Raw genomic sequence first — 27,984 nt, 5'->3', positions numbered from 1 at the left:
GTTTTTAATCATTAGCTCTAAAATGAGTCTTAGTGCTCAAATTGCAGTCATAGAACAAAAATTGTACCATAATTATCTATATCATATTACTAAATATAAAATAGACCATAACATGAGGTTTATCAATCTTTTAACAGGCAACTCAAACAAATCATAGAAACTTATGACAGACCTTTCAGATTTCAAATTTATGAAACACTTTTATTTGAGGTCATAAAAATTCTAAAACATACCTTTTATTTGTCCCTTTAAAACTTATGACAGACTATATTTTTGTTCTAAGATCTTTTAATTTAAGAAAGGTTTTAGAAACTGAGGATCCTTCACTGAAGGTTTAGAAACTTATGATAGACCTTTCCCTAAGAAATTTCAGTACCTTTATTCATTTGGATTTGGAAACCTTTTTTCTCTTAAGTTTTAAAAATGTGGCAGGATAAAAATTTATAACAGACCTTTTATAAAAGATATTTTGAGGTATTAAAACTTTTTCCAATAAAATGGAGTTTGTTTGATCTTTGTTTTGTCTTATGCTATTGTGACCATATTTGGCATTGTCTTTTTTCAAAAAAAATTGATTGCATCAGTTGCAATTTGAGGAGCACAATAAAAATATCACTTGATTATAAAACAGTTAAAAGCAAACAATAATTGTGTTAAATTATTTGGTTTCTTCATATGGGTACTGTTAATTTTCTTCTGGATAACTTGGATCTGAAACAAAATCAAGACCATGAATTTTACCCATGAGAAACTACTATCAAATCACATCTGCTCAAAACTGTCTTAAATTTGCATGAAGTGAAGTATGAAAATTTTTGGACTGAAAAAGACAGCTAAAAAAAATCTACTTGAGAAAGTATCCTAAAATCAAAATGACAAAATTGGGGAAATAAGTATACTAATCAAGGGGTAGACCACTCTACTTTCTTAGATGTACAGTTTTCATGGCTAATATCATGACATCTATGTGCACAAGACACATCCTTCAGAAGCAGTGAATTGCATGATAGTCAACTAACCTGATTTGTCCAGCAAGTAGAGGATTAATGGCATACAGCCAGTCATGGAAGTCCTTATCATCTAAAGATTGTAGTAAGAAGCCACGATGCCTTGTGATAACTGAGAAAGCATTGATTGTCTGAAAAAAAATTGTTTTAAAAATTCAATGATTTTACACAACAACGAACATTATTAAAATCTATACTGATAATGAAATTCACAAAATATCTTTAAGATTTAGTGTTCTAAATATCTGGTTTGCACAAAATTATAGACTCAGGTTTAATAAAAAATATCCTAAAATCTTGTAAAATTCTTTCCTTCAATGCTTCAATTCATTTTACAATGCTTGTATGTTGTTTATGTTAAAGAAAGTAGGCTTATATTCACGGTTATGAATGCACAAATTCATTTCAAATACTGAAACCTGGAACTAACCTTTAATATGGCATGTTGATCTTCACTGTATTCTATTTGAGATGTGGCCAAGTTAATAATATCTCGTATTACTGGGTCTTTTTCACTATTATATATATACACATACGGTCTTCGTACAATCTGTAATGACAATTTATTTCATGTATATTGAAACAATTCCATTTTTCATTCTCTACCAAAATGTCAAAGCCATATGAAAACCTAATCTTCTACTGAAGAAAAATTGCTTTTAGACTTTGTTCATGTTCTGAACGAGGATACAAATTTATCACAAAAATCCACAAAGAGAGTTGTAGAATGTCTATGACCTACCACCCATTTCTTGGTCCATTCATTTGTCTTTTCTTCCAGTATATTGAGACAGCCACGTCTGGAGACCACAGGACTGGGCCGAATCTCTTCAATATCCACATACATAGAGGTATCTTGAAAATCGTGGTGGGTACTATTTAATGGTAGTGACAGTTTTCTGTCTTGAGTATCAGTGACTATTGATGATGTAATACTATCACATGACTTAGATAACTGAATAGGACTGGCTGATCTACTGAAAATAATAATTATAGTCCACTGAAGGCGCAGTCCAAAACATAGTGCTGATACCATCAAAACTCCTGAAGCCACAAAAATACATGCTTTGTGGACACCACACAAGTGATACCAGGTTGACAAACACAATCGCAGAGTGATACCAGCTGTTCTGGAATAGTGAACATGCATTCTAAAATCCTTTCATATCAGCAACTCTTTTCTGCATTAATGATGCGATACAAACTGGAATGCAAACTGATAATGTCTTGTAAATACCTTCGCAATCCCCTGGTGCAACAAATTCTGAAAGCTATATTGTATAGAAATTATCTTACAGAAGAAGAGTAGAAAACATCAGGAATTTAAAACGAAAGAAAAACTTACGCTACAACATCTGTAATTCTAGGATCATTAGCGCTCAGATGATCAGGGTTTTGTTGAACATTATAATAATTATTTTCACTTTCATCTGACATACTAGTTGAAGTACTGATAATAGACTCATCCATAAATGCCTGGAAAATATATAGAATTGGACAGTTACAAAAAGTGTGGGTCATTATAGTAGAGCAAACATTACATTCAAAACATCGAGATGATTAGTCCACTTTATTTTTAGGTCAAATAAATAGAAATTGAAACCAAACATGCCAAGCTCATTCTGCAAATGACTACTTACACTACCTTAAAAATAATGTGAACTGTTCTAGTTAATGTTTTGAATCGGAGTCGGATGCGCATTAATATCTGTGCTAAATGTATGTTAAAACTTACACAAGCCATTCTAGCTGGTCTACGTCCCTGTAACATTAGTCTAACACATTTAGCCATTAATTCTTTATCTTTATCTCCATCTGTCTTTAATTCATAGATAACATTTAAATTCTTCTCCTAAAATATAAAACAAATCATACATAACATTTAAATTCTTCTCCTAAAATATAAAACAAATCATACATAACATTTTAATTCTTCTCCTAAAATATAAAAAAAATCATACATAACATTTAAATTCTTCTCCTAAAATATAAAAAAAATCATACATAACATTTCAATTCTTCTCCTACTATAACAAAATAATCATACATAACATTTAAATTCTTCTCCTATAATAAACAAAAATAATCATACATAATATTTCAATTCTTCTCCTATAATAAACAAAAATAATCATACATAACATTTCAATTCTTCTCCTACTATAACAAAATAATCATACATAACATTTCAATTCTTCTCCTATAATAAACAAAAATAATCATACATAATATTTCAATTCTTCTCCTATAATAAACAAAAATAATCATACATAACATTTCAATTCTTCTCCTACTATAACAAAATAATCATACATAACATTAATATTATAAACAAAAATAATCATATACAACATTTCAATTCTTCTCATGTATAAAACATTTAATTCTTCTGCTGAAATATTAAATATCATACTAAATAATAGATAATTATAAGACTCTACTTCTATAATATTACCTTGATATCAATATCTTTAGGATTTTCATCAACTTTTTCATCTGTTTGAGTATCAGGTTTTTTACCAGAAATTTGTAATTTTTCAATTTCTTGGTTGAGTCGTTTTAATTCATCCAGTTTATTTTGTTCAACAAGTTTTTCTCTCAGTAATATCATATGACGTGTCTTCTCAACCTGTTGAATAGAATGTAAAGATATTTTATTTCTTTGAAAAAATGTAGATTGGGAAACATTAATGTTGGTCAGCTAATAAGAACTTTTGAAGCAATTGTTTAAATTTTGACTGATCATTGATGATCCTATTGCTAATTAGTTGTTAACATCACTAACTGACACAGAATACAGACTGAAGATGCTCAATCTTATTATTAGAGAGTCAATATTATTAAGGATTTTTACTGTGTAACAAGGGTTCTATTAGATAATATTTTCAAAGGTAAATATTCCCTTTCCTTATCAGTAACTAAATCAATTTTAGTTTAAGATAAGAACGTCTATCAAACATACCATTTCTAATCGAGTAAGTTTCTCCAACTCCCATTGATGATCAAGAAGTAGAGAATCACCTCGTGGTCTCCAACCATTCAGATTTTCTTCTCCACGTACATAGGTAGCAGACGTATCCAATACACGTCTTTGTCTTCTTTGTACACCTGTCATTCAAATAATTAATCTTAATTAAAAACTTTTTATTAATGTGATAAAAACAGTAAATATTTTGAAGTATTTAAGTAAAAGCAAGCTAAGACAAAATTTACTTCAAATGAAATAAGAACAGTCAGTCACAAAAGAACTAGGTTTGTAAAAAATTAAAATTCTAAAATTCTCATTATACAATTGTTCAATTTCAGGTTCTTACAGGACAAGGAATTACAAGCTCTTATGTGTCAAATGCAGATTGTCGATGAAGCTCATCAGTCCTAAATTTTACAATTATGTTCACACAAAAAGTTTGGGGATATCTGCTGTCTTACCTGGACTGCCTGATTCTGAACATTTTCTCAGTAACAATTCATAAATACCAGATATTTTATGGGAATCATGGTTGTTCAGGACACCAAAGAAACTCTTCAATGCTCTACAAAAGAAAGAATTAATTTTTTGTCAAAGTTTCCCAAATCTGTTCATATAGAGAAATTACACCATAAAGATTTGCCCAAATATTTGAAAGATCCTTCCAATATGCTATTGTGATGCTAAACCTTCGTGGTGACATTAAATTTATATGAATTTATAGGAAAATAATCAAGCTGAATTGGAACATGGATTGGCTCATGTTCTGATATTTCTTATGGACATAGACAATATAAACAAAATATAATCATACCTAGGAGCTGAAATTCTGGTATCTCTAGATTGAATGACCATACAGAGATCTTTAGTTATACAGGCTGGTTGGTCACCATTCTCTACCTGTAGATTGACATAGATTTCAAAATTAGAGTCAATAAATATAAAATATAATCCATTCAAAGAAAGCTTCCTTCAGAGACTCAAATGATTAACAGATTATTCTTTACAGTTTATTGTATATAAAATTATTTTCTTGGGAATTTCTATTGTAAACTATACATATTATGTTTGTATCTGTCTTCCTAAGCAGGATGTTATCACTTATCACTTGTACTTTAACAAAATACTTACCCCTAAATAAGCTGAGAGTGTCAAATAAACCTGTTCTCCATTATGAGTGACCCTATTCAACAATGGTGAATTGTGTAATGAACTGTCCCACGCTGCTTCAAACTGGAAAAATACTCTGAAATCAGAAACAAAATTGACATTAGAAAAAAATTGGAAGGACTTTACAAATCCATGTTTATCATTAGAATAAACAGAACTACATATAGTTTATCATTAGAATAGTGTAATAATCAGTACTACTTACTGTTTATCATTAGAATAGTGTAATAATCAGTACTACTTACTGTTTATCATTAGAATAGTGTAATAATCAGCACTACTTACTGTTTATCATTAGAATAGTGTAATAATCAGTATTACTTACTGTTTATCATTAGAATAGTGTAATAATCAGTACTACTTACTGTTTATCATTAGAATAGTGTAATAATCAGTACTACTTAATGTTTATCATTAGAATAGTGTAATAATCAGTACTACTTACTGTTTATCATTATAATAGTGTAATAATCAGTACTACTTACTGTTTATCATTAGAATAGTGTAATAATCAGAACTACTTACTGTTTATCATTAGAATAGTATAATAATAAGAATTACTTCTGTTTATCATTAGAATAGTGTAATAATCAGTACTACTTACTGTTTATCATTAGAATAGTGTAATAATCAGTACTACTTACTGTTTATCATTAGAATAGTGTAATAATCAGTACAACTTACTGTTTATCATTAGAATAGTGTAATAATCAGTACTACTTATTGTTTATCATTAGAATAGTGTAATAATCAGTACTACTTATTGTTTATCATTAGAATAGTGTAATAATCAGTACTACTTATTGTTTATCATTAGAATAGTGTAATAATCAGTACAACTTACTGTTTATCATTAGAATAGTATAATAATAAGTATTACTTCTGTTTATCATTAGAATAGTGTAATAATCAGTACTACTTATTGTTTATCATTAGAATAGTGTAATAATCAGTACTACTTATTGTTTATCATTAGAATAGTGTAATAATCAGAACTACTTACTGTTTATCATTAGAATAGTGTAATAATCAGTACTACTTAATGTTTATCATTAGAATAGTGTAATAATCAGTACAACTTATTGTTTATCATTAGAATAGTGTAATAATCAGTACTACTTAATGTTTATCATTAGAATAGTGTAATAATCAGTACAACTTATTGTTTATCATTAGAATAGTGTAATAATCAGTACTACTTAATGTTTATCATTAGAATAGTGTAATAATCAGTACAACTTATTGTTTATCATTAGAATAGTGTAATAATCAGTACTACTTACTGTTTATCATTAGAATAGTATAATAATAAGTATTACTTCTGTTTATCATTAGAATAGTGTAATAATCAGTACTACTTACTGTTTATCATTAGAATAGTATAATAATAAGTATTACTTCTGTTTATCATTAGAATAGTGTAATAATCAGAACTACTTACTGTTTATCATTAGAATAGTGTAATAATAAGTATTACTTACTGTTTATCATTAGAATAGTGTAATAATCAGTACTACTTACTGTTTATCATTAGAATAGTGTAATAATAAGTATTACTTACCGTTTATCATTAGAATAGTGTAAGAAGCGAGCTGGGAATAAACTGAGTGATAAAACACTATTATCACTGTCATAATCTCGGAAATCTTGAGTTGTTCTGATACGACCTGAAAATTTAAACAAAGTTTTAAAGTAACAATCAAGATCAAGATAGCTTGTTTTTACAGTGAGAGGGAAATATTCATCTACAATAGCTGCATATTACTTATCTATACCACTTTCCAAAACTTAAATCCATTCAACAGAAACACAGTAGCTTAGACTATTGTCATTTTCAGATTGATATTTACATTCTCTACGACCTCTATCAGCTGGTAAGGCAAATATTTAGATAACTATATTATTCTAATGACAATGTAATGTAATATAACTGACCAGTGACTAGTTCTTGTACATCTGTCCACTGTATATCAAGGTTATTTTCATGTACTATAGTAATACGAATACGCCTCTGGATACCCTGGTGTAAGATAAATGTGCCTCTACATGGTAATTCTTCACTGTGATCTACTGCTACTGGTACATATCTAAAATATAATGTACATGAATGACAACACCGAGTCTTCCTGTCATATCATACATAACTTGTAGTAGAAATGTTTCATATGAAAATTGACTTATGCACAAATCACAAGAAAACCTGTTGATTTTACAATGTCCTGGGTCAGAAAAATAAAAGTATCATTTTTGAACACCAAATTCTGTACATATTTCAACTCAATATTACAGCATATCATAATTCTTGTTAAAATCAAAAACTTCAAAAAGTATAACTTACTCTCCACTAGGAGCCAATTCACAGATTTCAAACCAGACCAAAACATCATATCTAGCATGGATTGGGGAACAACTGAAAAACAATTATAAGATAATAAGATATAATTATAATGGTATCAATACACAATGAAACAAAACAATGAACAAAGCAGTAGAGATTCAAATAAAAAATTATCAAGCCAAACTGATCACTGACCACAAAATTATTCATAAAAAATATGCAAAATTTACACTAGCCAACGATAATTGTCAAACAGTATTCAATAATTCAATCACAAAATTGTCAATAATTTGAAAGTGTTAAAATAGGTAGGCCTATAATAGTAAGTATAATAGCAAGGTACCTTGGTGTAGATATAATACCATATTTAGGTGAGGGAACAGGTTGGGAAACTGGTAAAACTGATGGTAAACTTAGAGAAATCGGTGGTCTAATTCTGAAATTGAAGCTGTAAAATATACACTCAAAAGCATTTTGTCTATGTAATTAGACGGTCTGAAGATTGCACAGCGCGAAACTAATATGTTTCAGGTTCCGTCTTATCAATTCTATATCACTCTAAAATTAATGTATTATTTTAAAAAGGGAAAATATTTTGTTATTGGTTACTATTATTCTTATATTCTCATTTATTTCTTACAAAATTATTTTCAAAGTTGTTTTCCAAAATCAAAATGATGTTGTATCACAAAGGTTAGGAAATGATTGAAGTAAAAACGAAGTGGGCTAAGAGGATATGTGTATAATGGAAACTAGAAAAATACATACAGCATAGATTCTTTAGCTTGATCATGTAGTGGATGTTGTTGGTAATGACCAAATACTTCAAATACTAATGGTTGACTTTGTATATAGTCTATAAATGACTTGGTTACGGTGGTTGTGAACTGAAATATTAAATATAAACAGTATAAAATACCACAAGGAAATCTTTGACAAGAATTAAATGCATTTTGAAAAACATTCATTGATTTGTTGATGACATATACAATATTTCTTCATGAATGATGCCTCAATGAAATATTCCAAGACTGCCCTTAAGAAATATATACACTTACATTTTGTACATGGTAGAAACCTAGAGAAGGACCTTTACCAGTATTACGTAATGGTTCAGTAGAGAAAGCTTCATCATGTCTGTGGAGAAAGCTGTAATGATAGAATAGATGTGAGTATCAATAAATAAAAGGATAGTCATTGAGTGAGTATACTCCTTTCCTTTAAAATTTGTTGTCCTCTCTGTCAGTCAAAAAGTCACATGATTGTGAAATTCTTAACTATTAAGTGAGGAACTTAATAGAAAATTTGACCACTGCTGATTGGATGAAAAAGTTCAGTTTTAAGTGTGATTGACACTTATCCATTAAATTGTTTTGATAGTATAGAAGAGGAATTGAGGTGTGGGCCAGATAAGTGCAGATCTGAAGGTTACTCATAACAGACACTACTGAAATATCTAAAATCACTTTCACTCACTTAAATTGGCAGAAGATATCAGCATATTCAGTAGAAATACCAGTAGCCTGTAGAACTGTAACTCGGAATGTAAACTGACTACCAAGTTGTAAATGTTCTGGAATGGTCTTCTCATTAATCTCAGGATAGAAGTCATGTGATAATTTATTACTGTCTTGGTGAGCACGTTCTTCTATAATTGATAATTCAATATAATGAAAGAATAAGGAATGAATAGTGGAATAGAATGAATTATAAAGTCAGAAGGATAACAAAAAACTCATAATTTATTTTCTATATTTTTACTTATTAGCACATTGATTATATCAGGATAGTTTTTTAACTGATAACTATTGTCTTAGTTGGACTCAATAGTAAAAATAAATAATAAAATCCTTAACTCTTCATTAGCATATCATACAACCATCTATATATTTTTATGTTTCTATATTTTTTATATTCATTATATTCCTGATGATGGTGTGAAAACCACACTTACAAGTTATAAAATTTCTAGCAAAATCTATCCATAATAATTGTCTTATTTAAATATATAGTCAATGGTCATTTTGTCTGATATAAAAAAATGCTGACCTGAATTTGTTTCATTAGAATCTGTTTCACCTTCAACAAATCTTTCATCAGCTACTATTTTATTGTCTGGTATGGTAGTTGGTGGTATTATTGTATTGTTCTGTTTCTAAATAGTATAAAACATAGTTTAATAAACAAACTATTTCAATACAAATACATAGTTTGTTGGAAATTGAATAAAAAGTTACGAAAAATTAGTCAGTTTTCAATGGCCTCCATAACACATTTTGAAAAACATCAAATTGATTGAGTAATGCCTATCAATAATTGTTAGAATGAAGCAATAATGATCAAGGTGGTGTGTGATAAAGCCTGCAAAAGATCATTTCTCATTGCGGAAAATTGAAAAATGAATGATTTATGTCATACCAGTACTTATAAAAATGGTTGTGGTTGTTACCGTCTATTTCATTCTGCCAAAGTAAGACATATTTCATATTATTTTATTTTCTGTCTACAGTGAGGTAGTCTAAGGGGATCTGGAATATACACTACCTTATTAAAATACTGTTTATCAGAGAAAGTAATATTAACATTACTAGATTGTTTAACTCCAGCTGGATGATCACCCAACTCTTCCTTCTCATTCATATTATCTAGAAATAAGATACAGTCAAATTGTAGGAATGAATGGGAACCTAATGTTGTATTCAAAATTTCGAGTAAAATAGGTGTTAATACACTTTGTACCAATTTCATGTAGATCTATATTTCTTCACGTCCTCTGTGCAGGTTAATTACACTTGCCATCCATTATCTGAAGAGATTTTCCTTACATCACAAGTTTCTCTGAATTTTTGGACTCAATAACATCAAAAGTAGTGTGTTAACCAATTCAAAACAGATGATAAACAATTTCCTATTACATGCAGTTGAATACTAAATATCAGTAGATGCATAACAATTTTGTCAGATTATGGATGGCACATAGAGTCACCTGAGGTAACCAGTTTGCCTGCATGCAGTATCTTATATGTTGTTTTTTGCTAAGGTCTTGATTAGTGTCATCAAAATTCTTCCATAGTTTGACTTTTCTTGAATGTTATATATGTCAATAGTCAATACCTGTGATAGCTTGAACTGCCACCCGTAAACAACCTTTAACCTCTCCCTTATCACTGACAATATTAACACGATGTATCAATGGTACAGAGTAGAATAAATTACTTAAATATACAAATGATCTGAAACAAAAATATTACTTAATCATTTAAGGGATCTTTTTTAGAATTAAACAGCTATGGTTAAGTGAACAAGAAGCATCCATTTTTGTTTAAATATTGTATGATCTTTTAGCAATGAATTTTAGCAATATTTCATTTGGGAATTTACCCAAATAATATAATAAATATGATCTGAACACAAACAGCAATGAAGCATAATAGCTTTTAACTGTAATTTTTGCTAGAAGAGTAGATTTATACTTAGCACAAAATCAGAAGACTTACCTGCCGACCAATCTAAACCATGGGAATCTATCGTAGAAAGGATCACCACCAGAAATACTTTCAATCTGTGGAGCTGAGGCAGGTGACATCTCAGCTTCATTAGGATACATCTCTCTCATCATTTCTAAACGTTTTCTATAATATAACATAATACATTGATAGAGCCTTCAGACTTACAAGTATCACTCTATAACAACATGATTAGAAAGGGATGATTTCAGATCAAATATTATGAGAGTAACTTAGGGTAGAAAGGCTGGGTGTTATATTGCTGAATGACCAGTAACCTGTAGCACCTAGTAAAGGCAAATAGCTAATTTATATTAGTATTAGGAATAAAATGTTATGACAGCAGGAAAGGGTAGCAAGGTAATTAGATGTCAATCTATATTCTGTATTGCTCAAATGTCCAGTGTCTTAAAGTGCTCTCACACAATAGCGATTACCAATTGTGTATGGTTGCAATTAATGAAAATGTCCATGAGTTCCACTCAGTTGCATTCAAAACTTATGGCTGCTATTCTTAATTGGTGTTCGCTATGGTATGAGGGCAACTTAAAGCACCAGTCAAATAGCTCATTTATTCCTAGTTGTATCATTTACAGTACTTCTACATAGTAGTGCTACATAATATTCATTGAATAATCTAAAGAGGCTACAACAGACAAAGATGAAAAGATGAATGCAAAAGTGGAACTGAATTGATATCTAATTTGCATATATTATTCAAATGAGGTGAATTTAAAAATGAATTAGCATAATGATGAATATGTTAATGAGAACCTTAAATGAACCCTGAATGTTATAGCCTCTTGATTAGAATAATTAAGGGATATGACATAATGAACAATTTTATTTTCTTTAACATAAATATCTATGAAATAAAATATTAGGAGATATATTAGATAGTCAAAAATAAGAAGCAAAAACCTCAAGATAGTAAATTTCAAATTTGACATCAATTTGAAAGAATTTAGAATTTTATTTTTCTATGTCACATCCCTATATTATTAGATTATTGAAATAATGGACACACACCTGGGTTGCATGAGATTTTTAAAATTAAAGACGTTTTGTTGACTACAGCCAGTGATGCATGATAAGAAATCTTGTTTAGCTTCCGGAGTAACAGGTGAAGCATCATCAGTTATAATTTCTCTCATTCTATCTAATCGGTGTCTAAAAATGCAATTTTTTAATTCATTTTTTAACATTTCTAACACAATTTAATTATTAATATGGTGCAATAATTCTTCAAATTTCAAAGTTGTGTTGTTATCTATTTCAAAATTTTACTGAAATTAGGTTTCCAGACATGAAACTATGTTAGTCATATCAAAAATCAAAGGGATATTTCCATAAAATAAACGAAAAGAAAAGTGCATCATCAATTTCCATAAAGAGGCTTTAACATTCAAGGACAATTTACAAAAAACTGCAGTATTAGAAATAGAATGAAGCAACCAAAACAAAATTAAATGCATGAAAACAAAACGGAATGAAGCAAAAATGAGATTTATGATGAAATGAAATGAAGGATAATTTTGTCAACAGAACATTTTTTTTGCATTATACTATTTTATTGTCAAGATAAAATATAGTTAACCTGACATCCCTTGAACATTTTGATCTCTTCCACACATTCATAATTTTTTGTTTTATATAACATCAAAATGCATGATGGAAGGGTCCATTGTAAAGTTAGGGTGATATCTAAAAACTGTTATACACAACTTGACTTAATATATTGATAATGAATTGAAAATGCAGCAACATAAAATGAAAAGACAAAATGAAAAATAAAAAAACTAAATGTATGAAAAGTATACCAATATGAAGAATATTATGCTATGATATAAAACATGGAGAAAAACACAAAATTACTAAAGCAACTGAAATCTGGAAAGCACATTAATATCTGTAAACATCTGAATCATGTACAATATTCTCAATGGTCTCCTTTTCTCTATTTTTCTGTGTGGGGGACATCCTTGTCAATGATATTTTCAGTTCTGTTTCATAGCAGAGAAAAGATCAAATAAAAATTAGCTGGCTCTGATCATCTAACCAAGTTTGGCTAACACATACATATAGCTGTTGTACTTAAGTTAAAAGACTGTATGACACACGGTTAGACTTAAAGGGATTGTGAAGGGGTTTTCAAAATGTGTGTAGCAGCGACACTGTAAGCATCAATTCCAACCAATCCAAATTACGATGTCACTAATTGTAAAAATATGCTGTATCACATAATGTCCTTCAAGATTAGTGACACCATCAAACACTTAGTTTAAGTGGAATTGCAGGAAGCACAGATGTCTGATTGAAAATTGGGATGTTGCAAATTGATTCTATCAGTGTCTCCAATATACATACAAACTTTAGAAAGTCTCTTTAGAATCCCTTTAATAGGTTTAAGTACCTCATGTTTATAAAAGCCATTGACAAACATAGTTCTGCTCTATACAACATATAAAACTTTCTCATTTAATATTACATACCTCAATTTCTCTAAACTCCAATAATGTATGGCTCCATTCTTAGTATCCTGAACTTCTACTGCTACCACAGTTCTAGGGAATGGTCTGTCCTCATCCTGGTCCTCCACTGGCAGAAGATCTGGTGGTAGTGGAGAATATAAAGTACTAGTCAATAATACAAACTGGAACTGAACCTGGAAAAACAAAGTGAGCATTTGAGTTAATAGATAGCATAGGCAAAATATTCTTTGGTAATTCATCAGCTATTGAGTTATTCTCTTAAAACTTGTCCTTCAGAATACTTTAGTTTACAATTTGATTCAGGTGTTGTTTTCATATTTTTAATCCCAATGCTTCTGATTGTAAACAAGTTTTTTTAAGATAATTAAAAATAAATCAATAACAAAAAATCTTATACCTTTTTATTCAGTTCCACACTGATAGCATTGGCTTCTTTAAGGAATATAGCATTACCCCACAAATCATCCTAAAAAAGAACACAGTGTATTTTGAAATTCTGGAAATGTTTGAGAGATGATGTGGGTAGCATAAGGAAAGACGCTTCTGGTATTAACGGAAAAAACAATTCTGTTAGATCAAGGATTAGATTCATTTGACTTGTTTATTTTTGAAGAATCTAGAATAGCATACACTTGAACTTTATAAATGGCAATGGTATGACTAATTGACTATGTTATCTAGAAGTGTCTGAAGCAATCATGTCTGAACTACACAGTAAAATTTCTAGAAAACATCTGGTGAGGGGGCCGAGCATGGACCACCAAATTTTCAAGGGGGGCCACAGATAATTCTTTCGCTATGTAAAGGCCAAGGCCAGGACAGCATCTTTAATGGGCGCCATATATGGTATGCCTAAGCTGTCTGAAGGCATTATGAGATGATATGTTTAATTCTAGAATTACCCTGAGAGAAGTAAATTGATGATACTTCCATTTACGTGATGCCCAGTAAACTAGATCTCTCTGTCTATCTGTCCACGTACACTCTTCTGTAAATATACAACCTGTTACTGGTAACATTCAACATACAAATATACAGAGTGCAACAATGTTTAGTCTGTCTGAGCCACAGCTAAATGTAATATAAGTAATGTTTACTTTGTATTCTAGCAGAGTTGGAAACTTTACATGACATCATTTGCTTTCTTACATTAAACACATTGTGGTCTGGGTTGCATTATTGGTGAGCTTGTAACTGTCTGGTGGCCTTTCTGCATTATTCCAAACGACTCAGTTTGAATGTTGCAGTTAACCCTGATAAAATTAAGTCAGTTGTGTTCTTCTTACAACCAAGTCAACATAAAAAAAATTGCAGAAAAGAATAAATTCTAACCTTCAATTTCTTCCTCTAGATCAATATCATTAATAGTAGCATAACTTGACATCATAGAGTGACGTTCAACTTGTTCTTGTAGAGACTGGATACGTATTTCATAATCCTAAAAAATATCCATATAAAAATATCCATATAAAAATATCCATACAAATATAAGCATGAATTTCAAAATCTTCACCTTTGATTGATAATTTCAATAAAGTTTTACATATAATCAAATAATTTATTAACAATTTTTACTGTGTGGATAAACTAGGTAAAGCTGCACAAAGCCAAGAAATTGCTTCAATCTGACTTTCTAGTACTTGAAATAACAGTTACCTTTCTTTGTTCTTCAAATAGTATATCAGCCTCAATTTTCTCCTTTCTATATTGTTCTTCTAAGTTTAATAATCTTTGATTCATTTCTTTACGCAGGTCAATTCCCTGTTTTTCCAGAAGTTCAAGTTGAGCGAATGTCCAATCCACTGGTTCACCTAAAATACCAAAAACATAAATTATCTACTTGAAAATGGAAATATGAAGTTTAAAAGGTATATCTACACTGCTGTAAGTGTTAATATGAGAATAATCAGAGTTCAAGAATCCATTGTTATCTTATGTGGTGGCTAGCTTGTGTCTGGTCAGTGTGTGTCGTCTGCTACCATGCTACCAACAATATGACTTGTTTTGAAGTCACTGTGCACTGCACATGATCAGACATGATCAGAGCAAACATTGACAACTTATGTCTTAAGTCAATATTCCATCAGACATGTTGCCTCCTAACTGCCAATTGTCTTGAAAAATTAAAAATAAAAGTTATCTGGTATTCTCTCCCTAATTCTAAATATCTATAGTTTACTTACTGATAAGACTATCTGTTGATTCCATAAGTAGAGCTCTACTGGCTCGGGCTGAAATAAAAACAATCAATATTTCAATCAAAGAAAATTTGCAAAATATATTTTATACCAAGAGCATCTGAAAGATTTACAGAAGACTATGAAGAAAGGAAGTAGCTAACAAATTTGACTCCTGGTGTGGCCAAGGACCAGCTGGTTGACAGACCTTAGGTTGTTCTGCTGATGTAACATAATGACAATGAAAAGAACATACCTTGTTGTGGATGATTAAATCTAAAGACATGATGTTTTCCTAGAATAACTCTAGCTCCTGTTTTAATTTCTGTTGGTTCTGTTATTTGACGACCATTTACATAACACAGAGCACCTTCCATAGGATTTAGTGTTACAACACCTAGCAGAAAAAATAAAATTGTTCATATCTTAACCAAAATTCTTTCTTAGATTAACTAAAATTAACACAAAAAAACTTTGAAATGTTGTCAAACTTTTAAGATTATATACTACTTGTCAAACTTCAGTAAAATCAGAAATTGAAACAATCAAGTTGTCTGATGATTCAGATTTTGTTTTATTAGCTATTTACATTATAGGAATAGAATATGATATTAGAAGGAGAAAGGAGATCATTAAAACAGTAAGCACTATAACTAGAGACTCTAAAATGACTTCAAGGCATTACTTACCATCATTATTATCAAATGTACAATGATTCTGTAGAATATTGGCACCACTCAATGTTATGTCTTGACTGATATTCGGACCTCCTAATCCAACCCTGAAATACCATCAGATATATCAATATTCTAGACTGATATTTAGCTAGTTATGTCAGTTCACTGATTATATGAAAGAATAAATGAAAGGAATCACTGCCAACTATTAGAATATATATAATACATAGTAACTGAAGTGTTTATACTCACTTTGTAGTACCATCTTTAATATAATACAATAAACATTCAGACATCAGTGGGTCTTCATTTAAATTGACAAGATGGGGTGTCTGTAAAAATATAGACACAAATATAGACATAAATATAGACACAAATATAGATTGGGAAACTAAGTATATCATATGAATAAACAATATATTGTGGATATATTGAAAAATTAATCCACAAAAATGTAAGAAGAAAAGTTTAAAGCATATTCTCTTATATAAAAAAAAAACTGAAAACCCTAACGACAAAAATACAATGAAGTAAAAAATGTTACCTTTTTAGGAGAAAATACACCAATTGTGCCACCATCTTGTTTTAAAGCCACACCCATTTCTGCCAAAACAGCTTCTCTATTTGTTAATAACACATCAGTAAATTTATATTCAACCAAAATGTAAATAAAACTAACACATTTTTTTGTAAAGGCAAAACATTTGCATGTTGATATAGAGACAAATGATTATAAAATTGAACAATTGATCAGCAACCAGTAAATGAATATTAAGAAGCAATTTATAAAGATTAATAGTAAAAGTAATAGTAATGGTAGAATTACTTTAAACTCCCACTGACCTTTCTTTTCGTATGTTTTCTGTCTTTCTTAATTTCTCTTCCCATGATTCATTTAATTCAGCGATTAATTTCTCTGAGAGCTGTATTCTTTCTATAGCCTCTTCTCCCGATTCAAAACTCAATGAATCTTTCCGAGTACGACCACCACTGATTGGCTGAGGTAGACCTAAATACAACAATCAGAGTTTTAATCATTTTGAAAATAAAAACATAAACCACACTCTTTATTGGTGACTAAAAACATTAGCTCAACCTTTATATCTGTTTCCTGTTTGCTATACATAAACATCTTGTCTATTTACTATAGGCTTTACTATTCTGGTCATTAAATAATCATTGAATAGTTTTTGTTTAAAATATAAAAACCCAGAATTGCACATATTAAAGTTTCATCTCACAGTTTCCTTTTATTTTATATTATTTGAATTATAATTATAAAATCTCCAAATATTCATGTACCTTCTTTTATTTCAATGCCTTCATTGGCCAGTAAATCTTTAAGTCTGTTGACTTCTTCCTTCAATTCTCTGATCAGTCTGGCATTAGGATCTTCATTAACCACGGCTTTACATACAATTTGTTTTGCTCTATCAGCATATCTGTTTAAAATCAATACACTCATGAGACTTGACTAAAAAACTACTCAACTTCCAGATTTACTCTAAGATAGGAAAGGGTGCGCGTTATATTTACAATTATATGATGTATTTGAGTTGTTACAAGTAAGTGTGATCCAGTCAAAAAACAAAGAAAAAGGAAGATTGCTTAAATGTCCACATAATGTGTCCATTACTGAAAGGATCCATCATTTTAAAAATTTATATATGAGTTGATGATTTATGATGAGAAAGACATACCTTAAGGTTGTGAGAGTCTCATCATAATTTAAATCAGCAGGACTAAGAGCTGCTATCATTGCTGTTTTAGAGTTACCACCTATTAATAGAACAGTATAGATCACTTGAGGAACAATGGTGATTCTGTCTTTTGTCAATTTAACAAAAATAACTGACATGGTATATACCGAAACTATGTGACTTGACTAAATGATCAGTGAGTTCAACGAATGTTTCAAGTTTTCAAACATCAGTTTGACACCGTGGGAATTGAGAGTGAAGTCTGCATTGCCTGGTCTAGTGTATTTTTGGCAGATGTCAGATAGCAAGAGTGCGATAATTAAATGATAAGTGATTCTATAAAGATTTAAAACTGAAATTATACCAAGATTTTCTCTGAGTAGCCATGTTAATACTGAATCTCTGTAGGGTACAAAGTCTGCTTTCTTCCTCTTTTTATTGGCCTGGAATGAAAATCCAAACACATATAAAATATCAATAGCACAAGTACAAGCCCCTACGCCTGCTTCAATAAGGAGTGAAATCGAAATGGCTAGAATGAGAACAACATCATTAGTTCTAGATAGTATACAGTATTCTTCCCAAAAGAACATCATCTTTGTCATTTTCAACTTCTTACTTTGTTCAAGATTACTTTGTATCCCATTAGTTATTTATCATCAAATTTTGCATTGGACAGACATTGAATGACATGTAATGGTTTACCTATACTTGATGTCCAACAGAGAATGTTGATCTGACATTTCAGTTACCCTTTCGGTCACGTCCAGAAAATAAAGCTAAATCAACAGCCCTGGTTCATATAGACATCAAGTTAAAATATATCACTAAGCTTAAAAAAAAACTTACAATTTCTGACAGAGCTGAGATGACCTTTCCAAGTGTTGTCAGAGATTTGTTGATGTTAGCTCCTTCTTTTAATCTTTTACCTTGAGCTCCAGTAGAATCAGCTCTTTCACTACCAGCAAGATCAACCAGACTGATCTTACTTACCTACAATATACATTAATAAATAAACATTCTTACAGTGTGCATGATTGGTAAATTCTGAACGGGTTCTGTGTGTTCCAATTGTAGGAGTTATTCTCTTTCCACCTACGGCTATCTGTGCATGTAGAGAAAATCTTGAACCCTGTTTCAAATTGTCTTTAATGAACTTGTAGTTAGTTCCTTGAATCCCAATTGAGCAGAACTTACTAAGCGGGCAATCAGGTATGTTGTAAAAATTGTAACAATAATTAGTGAAAATAGACCTACTTTTTCTCCAATAAGGTTAGTTTTTTCATCTTGTCGTCTCTGTGAGAATATAATAGTAAATACAGCATGAGATCTACTACTGGTTTCATTCATATTGGTAGCAGCTACAGTTCTATAATATAAATAGATAATAGATCATTATACATCCTGTTGACAGGATTCAAATCTAACAGCTACAATCAACATTGTTGGAGGTTGAATTGGACCTTGAAATATAAATAAAGTCTTCAGGAGAAATGGAACTGGATTAAAATCACATAATCTCTCAAACTAGAAATTTTCCTTTTTGCTTCTATGTTCATTGGTTTCGCCTGAATATTACATGTCTTGTTCACAATGTCTATAATAGGAAAAATGAGCGTGCATGCTCTAGAGAAACCTTTCAACTAAATCAATTTACATTTAACCTTTAGACAAAATGACAGCAAAAGTTATAATAAAATACAGATTATCCACTGCATGCTCATGGAAGACTCTAAAGAAAAGACAAGTTGTCAATGTAGCTTTACAATTCTGGACACACATAGATTTGAAGACACAAATTTGGATGGTGAGCTGTGAGCATTATTACTTATTAGCTTAGCCATTTCTGTGACTAAGGTAAGAATGATCTAACGGTAAGCATGCCTCTTTATTATTGGTATTGTACTTTTCCATTTATTTTTTTTTCTTTAGCAATAGTCAACATTTACACAACCAAACATATTGTATCTATAAGATGGTGGAAGATACATACCTAGCTTTGTTTCCTTCATCTATAAGTTTATTAATGTCTTCAAATTTCTGTACAGCTAGTTTAGACAAATCTTCAACATATGGTCCAAGTAGTGGATGTTCTCTGACACGTAAACTGTTTTTATTACTGGGGTTTAATAAATCACGAACACGTTCACAATATATCTCCATATAGCTCACCTAGAATCAATTATACTTATATTAAATTGAACCTTGAGGAGATCAGAGAAGTATGTCAAGAGGATTCATTTAATGGATACAATATTGCTATTACTTTATGTATCATAAATAAAATTCATTTCAAGGGTAGCTGAATTTGAAATAAGAACTAAACAGGAGCAAATTCTGAAAAAATCTTATATATGTAGCACTATCGCCAAAATGCCATCAAGTATGTTTTATAAAAAAGTCAAAGGTAAAAAAAATATTTACCTCTACAGAGAAGTTAATGTCTTCAGCTCGACCTTTTTCGATTCTTTGAAACAAATCTTCGCAAAGTTGAGGAATGATGCCTTCCTGTCCGGGTTCATTTCTACCCATCATAGTATAACTCTTACCACTTCCTGTTTGTCCGTAAGCAAAGATACATACATTGTACCCCTCAAATGCATGATCTAACATATCAATACCAATATCTTCATATACTTTCTTTTGGGATGCAAAATTAGGATCTTCTGGCTAAAAGTTAATTTCAGACATCTGACATAATGTAAGTAAATCAAATTTCAATTATTATTCTTACTTATACTTAAACGTACAACAGTTGTAGGTGACTGAAACAGATACAGATGTCAGAAACAGTTGGAGCTGACTAAAAGTGTTAGTTGTAGATGACTAACTGAAACAGTTATGACTGACTAAAACAGTTGTGACTAACTGAAACAGTACTAACTACTGAAACAGTTATGACTAACTGAAACAGTTATGACTAACTGAAACAGTTATGACTAACTGAAACAGTTATGACTAACTGAAACAGTTGCAGATGACTAGGTCATGCATTTATTAAAACTCATACATATGCCAATGTCTTTTTGTTTTATATTGTAAGTAAAATTGAATCTGTGTTTCAAAGGGCATTTTTTACTTTATTTTCCCTAAAGATTATTTAACAGCTAGACATATACAGTGGAGATGAAGCTAAATAGAGATGATACTTACGCTAGTATGTGACCAATAGGAATGATCGTAAGAAAATGTGTTTGTTTTTCTTTCTTTGGGTCCATCTTTGGGGTTGGTTATCGCTGTAATATAAATGAAATATTTGTCAGATAATATGAACAAATTATCAACAAATTAAAACCTCTGAGAAGACCCCTGCTAAAAGCCACAGAATTATGTGGTATATATCTATAAAAAAAAATCAAATGATACCCAGAAGAGAAAATTCAAATAAACCATTCAAAATAATGAAATAAAGAAGGATCAGAGTTACATGGATACACCTTGTCAATGTTGTCATTTTTGAAAAAGGGGGCATTTGTGTCCTTGAAACATTACAGCTTTACATACAGCTAGTTTTGGGATACTCTTTGCATTTTCTTGCAATTCAACACTACCAAGTCATGCCACAGATCATTAAAGTCTGCTCTTATAGCTTTCTGTTCTTGATGTTTATCATACATCAAACCATGTTCAAAGGGTCAAACACTAAATAGCTCCTAGAATGCAGACATAAAGAGCTTAAAAATTAATTGATATTACAGGTGACTTTCTATACCTTGGAAGTTAGAAAACTATCTAAGTAAAAATCTATCTATGTTCTGATAAGAAGCTATGTATATTTCTTAAGTGGAAATAACACACAGCAACGTAGTCCACAACCATTTCGAATCTCTTCCTCTACTTGATAAATCAAATTTTGAAAAGGCTTTAATATTTCAAGTATATTTCAATGTTTAGAAGTGGCTTTAAATGTAATATCAAAAATGGCTCTGATCTAAGTTTGTGTGTGTTATTTCCAAGTAAGAACCATACTTAGTTTCGTATGTCTATATTCTACCACAGAATAAAATTCTAAAATAAAATGATGCTTACTTGTTGCATCACCTGACATCTCAATGATGCATTCTGCATCACGAGAAATTTCACGATTGTTAAAGGGACGAACCCTTACAGCTACTTTAACAGATGACATTGTGGTTTCTTGGTGTCTGTAAAAAACAGAGATAATCCATAAGTTAAAAAATTTAGATTAGACAAACATTTTATATAACAACAAATCTACAACATAATGAAAATATATATTCAAACTTTTAACCAACCTTCAATAAAAAGTCATTAAAATAGAACTTGTCTGGGCTTAATATTCCTAATACAAAATAAAATATAAATGGGATCATAAAAATAATTGTTAACTTTTTATGAGTTCCTGAAGACTGATAGGATCTAATTCCTCTCCCAATCATTAGTCATACATGATGGTCGCGCATTTCTTAAAAACATAACATTTTATGATATATCTATCAGATAGGACCCAAGATATTAATAGAAGCTATTGCCATTGTTACCTTATATATGATTAAGTATTTCTATAATTACAAGAACCACAGATAACTGACAGAAAATAGAAATTATGCAAACAGAAGCCATAATTAATGGCTATGATACGCATCAAAAGCTGGAAAACCTGCATTAAAATATTAATATCCAATTCTCAATTCACTAATATAAGTAATTACAATATTAAGGATTAATCCAAAAAGAGGTCCTACATATGAAAAACTTTCTCAATCTTTTGATATAGAATAGATCTGCAGTAGATTTTGTGTCTATGTGGAACTCTAGAATTTGAACATATGGTTAATGAACAGTCCTGATTGATAGAGCTAAATATAGACATAATAAAAACAACAGTGATCAATTTAAGAACACTAATTAAGACATTCTTGTTTTAATTAGATCTTATTAATTATTTCATTCAATCTTTCTTAACCCTAAAAAATCCAAACTGAGTGTAAAAGAATTTCAATATTTATAAAATGAGAGCAGATTGTAGAATTATGTTTAAATTTTGGTCAGCCTGGAAGACTTCTGTGACCTTGAATAAGTCCACTGCAGCATAGACATCACAGCTATTAATGGATACCGATATTCCAATGCAAAATAATTGGCTGGACACCTGCTTGTTGTAATGATCCCAAAGAATATAAGTTGAATCCATAATATTCATTTTGTTCTTGACTGCAGTATCAAAACTCAATTTTGGTGTTATTACAAAAATCAAATTCATCCACAACAGAGGCAAACATTATTTTACAGACATTTGTTTGATTTCCACCATTTTGAATCTAATTTTCATTTATTTTTTCTAAAATTTATCCCATTCACTGATAAACATTTTCTCAATTTTTCATTAGACTTATCAAAACAAAATGATAATAACACCTACTTAAGAACTGTCGGATACTATATCTTAAAATTGCTGTTGAAATCCAAAACGATCCCACCAATTTATTGCGACATCTCATTGTCTAACAAAATCCATATTGTCAAGGCCAGAAAAAAAATCAATCTACTCTTCTGGCCATAAAATATCTTGGAAAGGTTATTACGTATAGCTCCGATCTGAGATTCAATGGTCACGTAACTTCATTTCTTTTTTATTTAAAATCATTATCTGATACTCAAACACCCACGCAAAAATCTATTTTCACCTCCTTCTCCGAGATCTTGTTATTCTTGTTCTCTATTGAATAACCTTGTCAGTATTTTTGTTGGCAAATCATTAGATTATCTCTGTTCTGCGTCAATAAATAGTGACGTCATGACATCATTGCATTTACAATGAAAGACATGTCAGTCTGATATTGACATCATGTCATAATTAATGACACCATGACCAACAAAGTCTGTCTGTCAAATTAAGGCACATGGTTAAATTTAAAAAATAGACTTACTTAAGGCAGAAATATGGTGCCAGGCTCCCAAGATAATTAGTTATGAGTAATACCTACCTTTAAAGAGGAAATTTCCAGTTCCGTATGTGTTAATTTCTTAATTATTGTTTCTTTTAATCCATTTTTGTTTCCATAGTTACTAATAATATAAATAAAAGACTATAAGTTACTAATTCACTCCATGTTTAAGTCCAAATTTGGAGTGAAAATGTTGAAAATATTCTGTCTAGATACCATATGTAGTCTATCCATGCATCAAGTCCTTAATTTTGAATAAATTATGAACTGCGGGTGAATGGAAGGGAAGATTTATTGATTTCTGCTGCCTAGAAGCCAGGCTGTATTGGAATCTTCCTGCAATAGAACATTCTTATTGATCCGTTTTCCAGTTTGTGCTAAACCAACTTGAATAATTGTCTTTAATAGATAATATAAACTAGAAGTTAGTTCCTCAGGGACTTAGAACTTGAAACATGCGTTCAAGTCCACTTTTTATTTTTTAACTTGTTGTTTCTACTTCAATTTTTGACATTTTAAACTGACACAATTATAACAGATATAATGATTTTCCTGACTACACACAGCTTGCTTGTCATTCTAAAACTGAAGGGGGACATAGGTTGATGCTGCTACTGGCAGAGTTTTGAAACAACATGTTTTAAAATGACTGGAGTTTGTCAAACAGCAGTGCAGACGACTGAAACATTGCAGTTGTCATTATTAACTCATGTTTTACTTTCTTTCCTAGGCTTAAATAGTGGGAATCTGCAACCATCTGGTGCAGTTTCATTGGACAGTTGGGACAGCTTTGAACTATTTAATGGTGTCCTCACACCATATCATTAGTGATTTGTGTGTTGGTTACTGTGGGTTGCGATCTGAGCTTATGATCTCCAAATGTCTGCAATCATTTGCGTGTAAAGTTGCATTTGACCTGCTTGGTAGTTGCAAATAACAGACTATGATGAAAACCTATTTGAGCAGACTCAGTATTTTCTTCAGTTTTGGCAAACCTATAAATCCTATTTAGGTGCCCTCGTATCATAAAGACAAAATGGTATTCATAAGTTTTAAATGTAACAGCTACTGATTGCAGTTACACACAGAGCTAGTTATTTCGAGATCATAAGTTCATCATGCAGCTCAAATGAACTGTAACCCATAGGAGGTTTCGATAGATATTTTGTGATGGTTATTCATTGGGAATCTCATTATTTACTCCATTTTTTATCAGTCAACAAAATCTGTACATTATAATAGAGAAATAGGCATCTATCTTCACACCAAAGTAATGAAGAGTTAATGTGCATGTTTCAGATAAGAAGATTATTATTGATATTCACAATTGTCAATCAGATCATAAAACATGTCGTTTACTGAGAGCACCATTTGTATCACAACAGCACGCGGCACAAAAAGTAAAATGATGAAAAAAGTAAGTGAAAAAAAAAAGAGAGCTTCAGTCTGGTAATTTGAAATATTTTTGTACAAAGATCAGCAGAGAGCAGAGGAAATATAAGAATCGGTGGGTTTATGATTCAAGTTTATTGACTATTGACTACCTATATATTTCTTTCTTAATGAGTCATAGTTTCTGCATTAATGTATTACTGCTATAACTGTCAAAGTAGACTCAACAAGTGCAATTTTCAGCCATTTTCAACACATAAATTCTTTCAGCTGTCGGGACTTCAGGTGATAATGATATACCAGCAACTTAAATTGGTCAGCTGAAACTTGGCAATGTGCCTAATTACTTAACAAAAAATAATCTAAACATGTATTTAAATTGATTTGATTCAAGTTCATGAAATAATATAATTCCCCTAAAATTTCTTCTACAGAGTTAAAGACTAACATACATACAAGCAGCTTAGCTCAAAGCTTAAGAATTTTGATTATAATTTATGATTTCTTGATGAAGGCTAATCTATATGTAATCTGAGTTATATAATAGGACCAAGGTTCAAATAGTACTGTGAACAAACAGACACACTTTAATAAGCAATCACTTGTCAAATTTATTGTATTATTATTGCTATCTTGCTAAAAGGGTGTTATTTACATTGCATAAGGACTCTTTAAGTTTTGCTCTATTTTCATAAAAATAGCTAAACAGTTTTATGCACTGGTAGTAAACCAGTTTATGAATACATATTAGGTACAAAGGTCACAGACTGCATAACAAAGATCCCTTTTTGCATTATATGGGAAGAAATTTAGATGATATCATATATGATGATGTCATCATCCATAACTGCCTTTTTATAATGTCAATATTCAATTATAACATTCTGTCATATTGCAGAAAAACCAGATGCAAGATATAAATCCAATTTGCATAAAAATGTTAAGTCAAATAGTAGCTTGGTTTCCTTTGCATATTTGTCTGTACCTGTTTAAGCAATCATAAATTTTTTGTTGACAAGTATATTTTGGGCACATAAATAGTAGATCCAAGAATAACAGTCAAGGTTAAAAAGACAGGTGTGGCATTTCCATGAGTCTCATAAATGTGAATTGTTCTGATAAAATCTGTAATAATGTTCACAGCTTACCATCGAAATTTGCGCCTTCAAATCTATTGTATCCATAATTATCTATGCTTGAAAGTGATTTTAACAAATCGTCATTTATAGACTTTTAATTTTGAATATTTGTTGATGACGTCATGTGTATAGAGGAGACTCAATCATCCTGTCTAACTTCGTCTACACAAAGCTGCGACGGAAGATGTCTGGGTGTCACCCAAATATTCAGGGGTGAAGGAAATAAATAAAAAGTTAAATTTCTTGTTTGATGTCTATTTGAAGGAATTATACAGTTTTAGTAGTTCTAAATACTATTAATATATTATATTCAAGGTCAAAATCAACCCTGGAAAGCCGCAATGTCCCTTTAAAGCTTGTTTCCAGTTCTCAATGCTACAAGTCATAATCAGCAACCTTTTTATGTTTTGAAAGGGGAGTGAGAAGTCTTAAATGAATTCTTCTGATTATTATTTCAAGAAATGATACTAATAACCTAGAATCCATGTTCCATTCCCTTAATTCATTTAAATCATTTAACCATATTATCAATTTCATCAAACACAAGTTACCTACAGGGCACACTGGTCATGCTATGTGACTGAATTGATGAAAGTTCTGCATCATGCAACAACCAGTTGCATTGGATGTCAATTGCCATTGTTGCATTGGGTTTTTCTCTTCCCTCTCCTGTCCCAAAAAAATCAAAAAAAAAAACTACAAAAAACCAAATAATCATCCAAGCCTTCAGAGACAAAATCTGGATCTAGAACCTAAAGCACACGAAACTGTTCTAACTCTATTATGATAATGATTCATAGTCAGATGTCAGACAAACATATTAATAGATTTGACATTTTCGACCATTTTGTTTTTTGTTTTGATCTGAAAACAACTGCGATTTATTTTTATAAATTTGATGATCATTAAAGAAAAATTATTACCTTTTGTCAAAATTTCGTCTAAGTATGATAATTTATTTCTTTTGCATTCTCTGGAACGGCCAGAATCGGCCTGATCTCTTCCAATCCACCAAAAATCAATATTCCCTTCGACTTTCAGAGCTCATCACGAGAACATAAATCGAAAGTAGTAATTTATGTCAAGAAAGGACAACTCTTGAGTTATCAATATTACCTCCCTTGTCTTGGGCTTGTCTCATTCGACGATAGTAGTCCTGCTAGAACATGACACGAGTGGGACCACAATTTATTTAATTGTTTCTAATACAAGAATAAAAAAAACAAAACAAAATACATATACATAAAAAGGACAATAATATGCTTGGATAAATAATTGTCAGAAGTAGAGTAGAGAAAAACACAAATAATATATCATTTAATTACTCGATTAGTCCGAAATATCTGCGTTTTATCCAGTCTCTGATATATATTTTGACAGTTATTGGCAGAAGTAGACCAGTCGACAACATTCAAAATAGCTATAAGAGAATGGAATAATGTCAGGTATAATATACTAGATCCACACTCGGACTGGAATCATAATCTCCAACATTTCCGCAACCTTAAA

At 30.6% G+C, this 27,984-nt stretch overlaps 1 protein-coding gene across 1 annotated transcript; it reads right to left on the bottom strand.

The window, feature by feature from the left end:
* Positions 1 to 985: 985 nt before the first annotated feature.
* LOTGIDRAFT_224357 (hypothetical protein) lies at positions 986 to 27,475 on the bottom strand (the record flags this gene model as incomplete). Its single annotated transcript, XM_009047542.1, has 42 exons — positions 27,399 to 27,475; positions 23,984 to 24,065; positions 22,065 to 22,180; positions 21,189 to 21,271; positions 20,460 to 20,705; positions 20,029 to 20,207; positions 19,293 to 19,404; positions 18,885 to 19,028; positions 18,400 to 18,478; positions 18,036 to 18,114; positions 17,638 to 17,777; positions 17,179 to 17,344; positions 16,880 to 16,955; positions 16,588 to 16,667; positions 16,348 to 16,439; positions 15,915 to 16,055; positions 15,138 to 15,292; positions 14,814 to 14,919; positions 14,384 to 14,484; positions 13,879 to 13,947; positions 13,482 to 13,654; positions 10,981 to 11,115; positions 10,598 to 10,716; positions 9,991 to 10,128; positions 9,533 to 9,586; positions 8,960 to 9,131; positions 8,542 to 8,632; positions 8,252 to 8,370; positions 7,827 to 7,919; positions 7,484 to 7,555; positions 7,081 to 7,232; positions 6,707 to 6,812; positions 5,107 to 5,221; positions 4,790 to 4,875; positions 4,437 to 4,540; positions 3,970 to 4,115; positions 3,463 to 3,636; positions 2,745 to 2,826; positions 2,358 to 2,437; positions 1,750 to 1,962; positions 1,438 to 1,557; positions 986 to 1,138 (listed from the first exon to the last, which is right to left on the bottom strand). Exons 3-42 carry the CDS (start codon positions 22,162 to 22,164, stop codon positions 986 to 988), a joined length of 4,845 nt encoding a protein of 1,614 aa, XP_009045790.1. The 5' UTR covers positions 22,165 to 22,180; positions 23,984 to 24,065; positions 27,399 to 27,475.
* Positions 27,476 to 27,984: the final 509 nt, after the last annotated feature.

This window comes from Lottia gigantea, assembly GCF_000327385.1.
Source record: "Lottia gigantea unplaced genomic scaffold LOTGIsca_113, whole genome shotgun sequence".
In the NCBI taxonomy this organism is placed as follows: Eukaryota; Metazoa; Mollusca; class Gastropoda; family Lottiidae; genus Lottia; species Lottia gigantea.
Note: the sequence above shows the minus strand (reverse complement) of the source record. Positions and strands in the feature narration are given on the sequence as shown.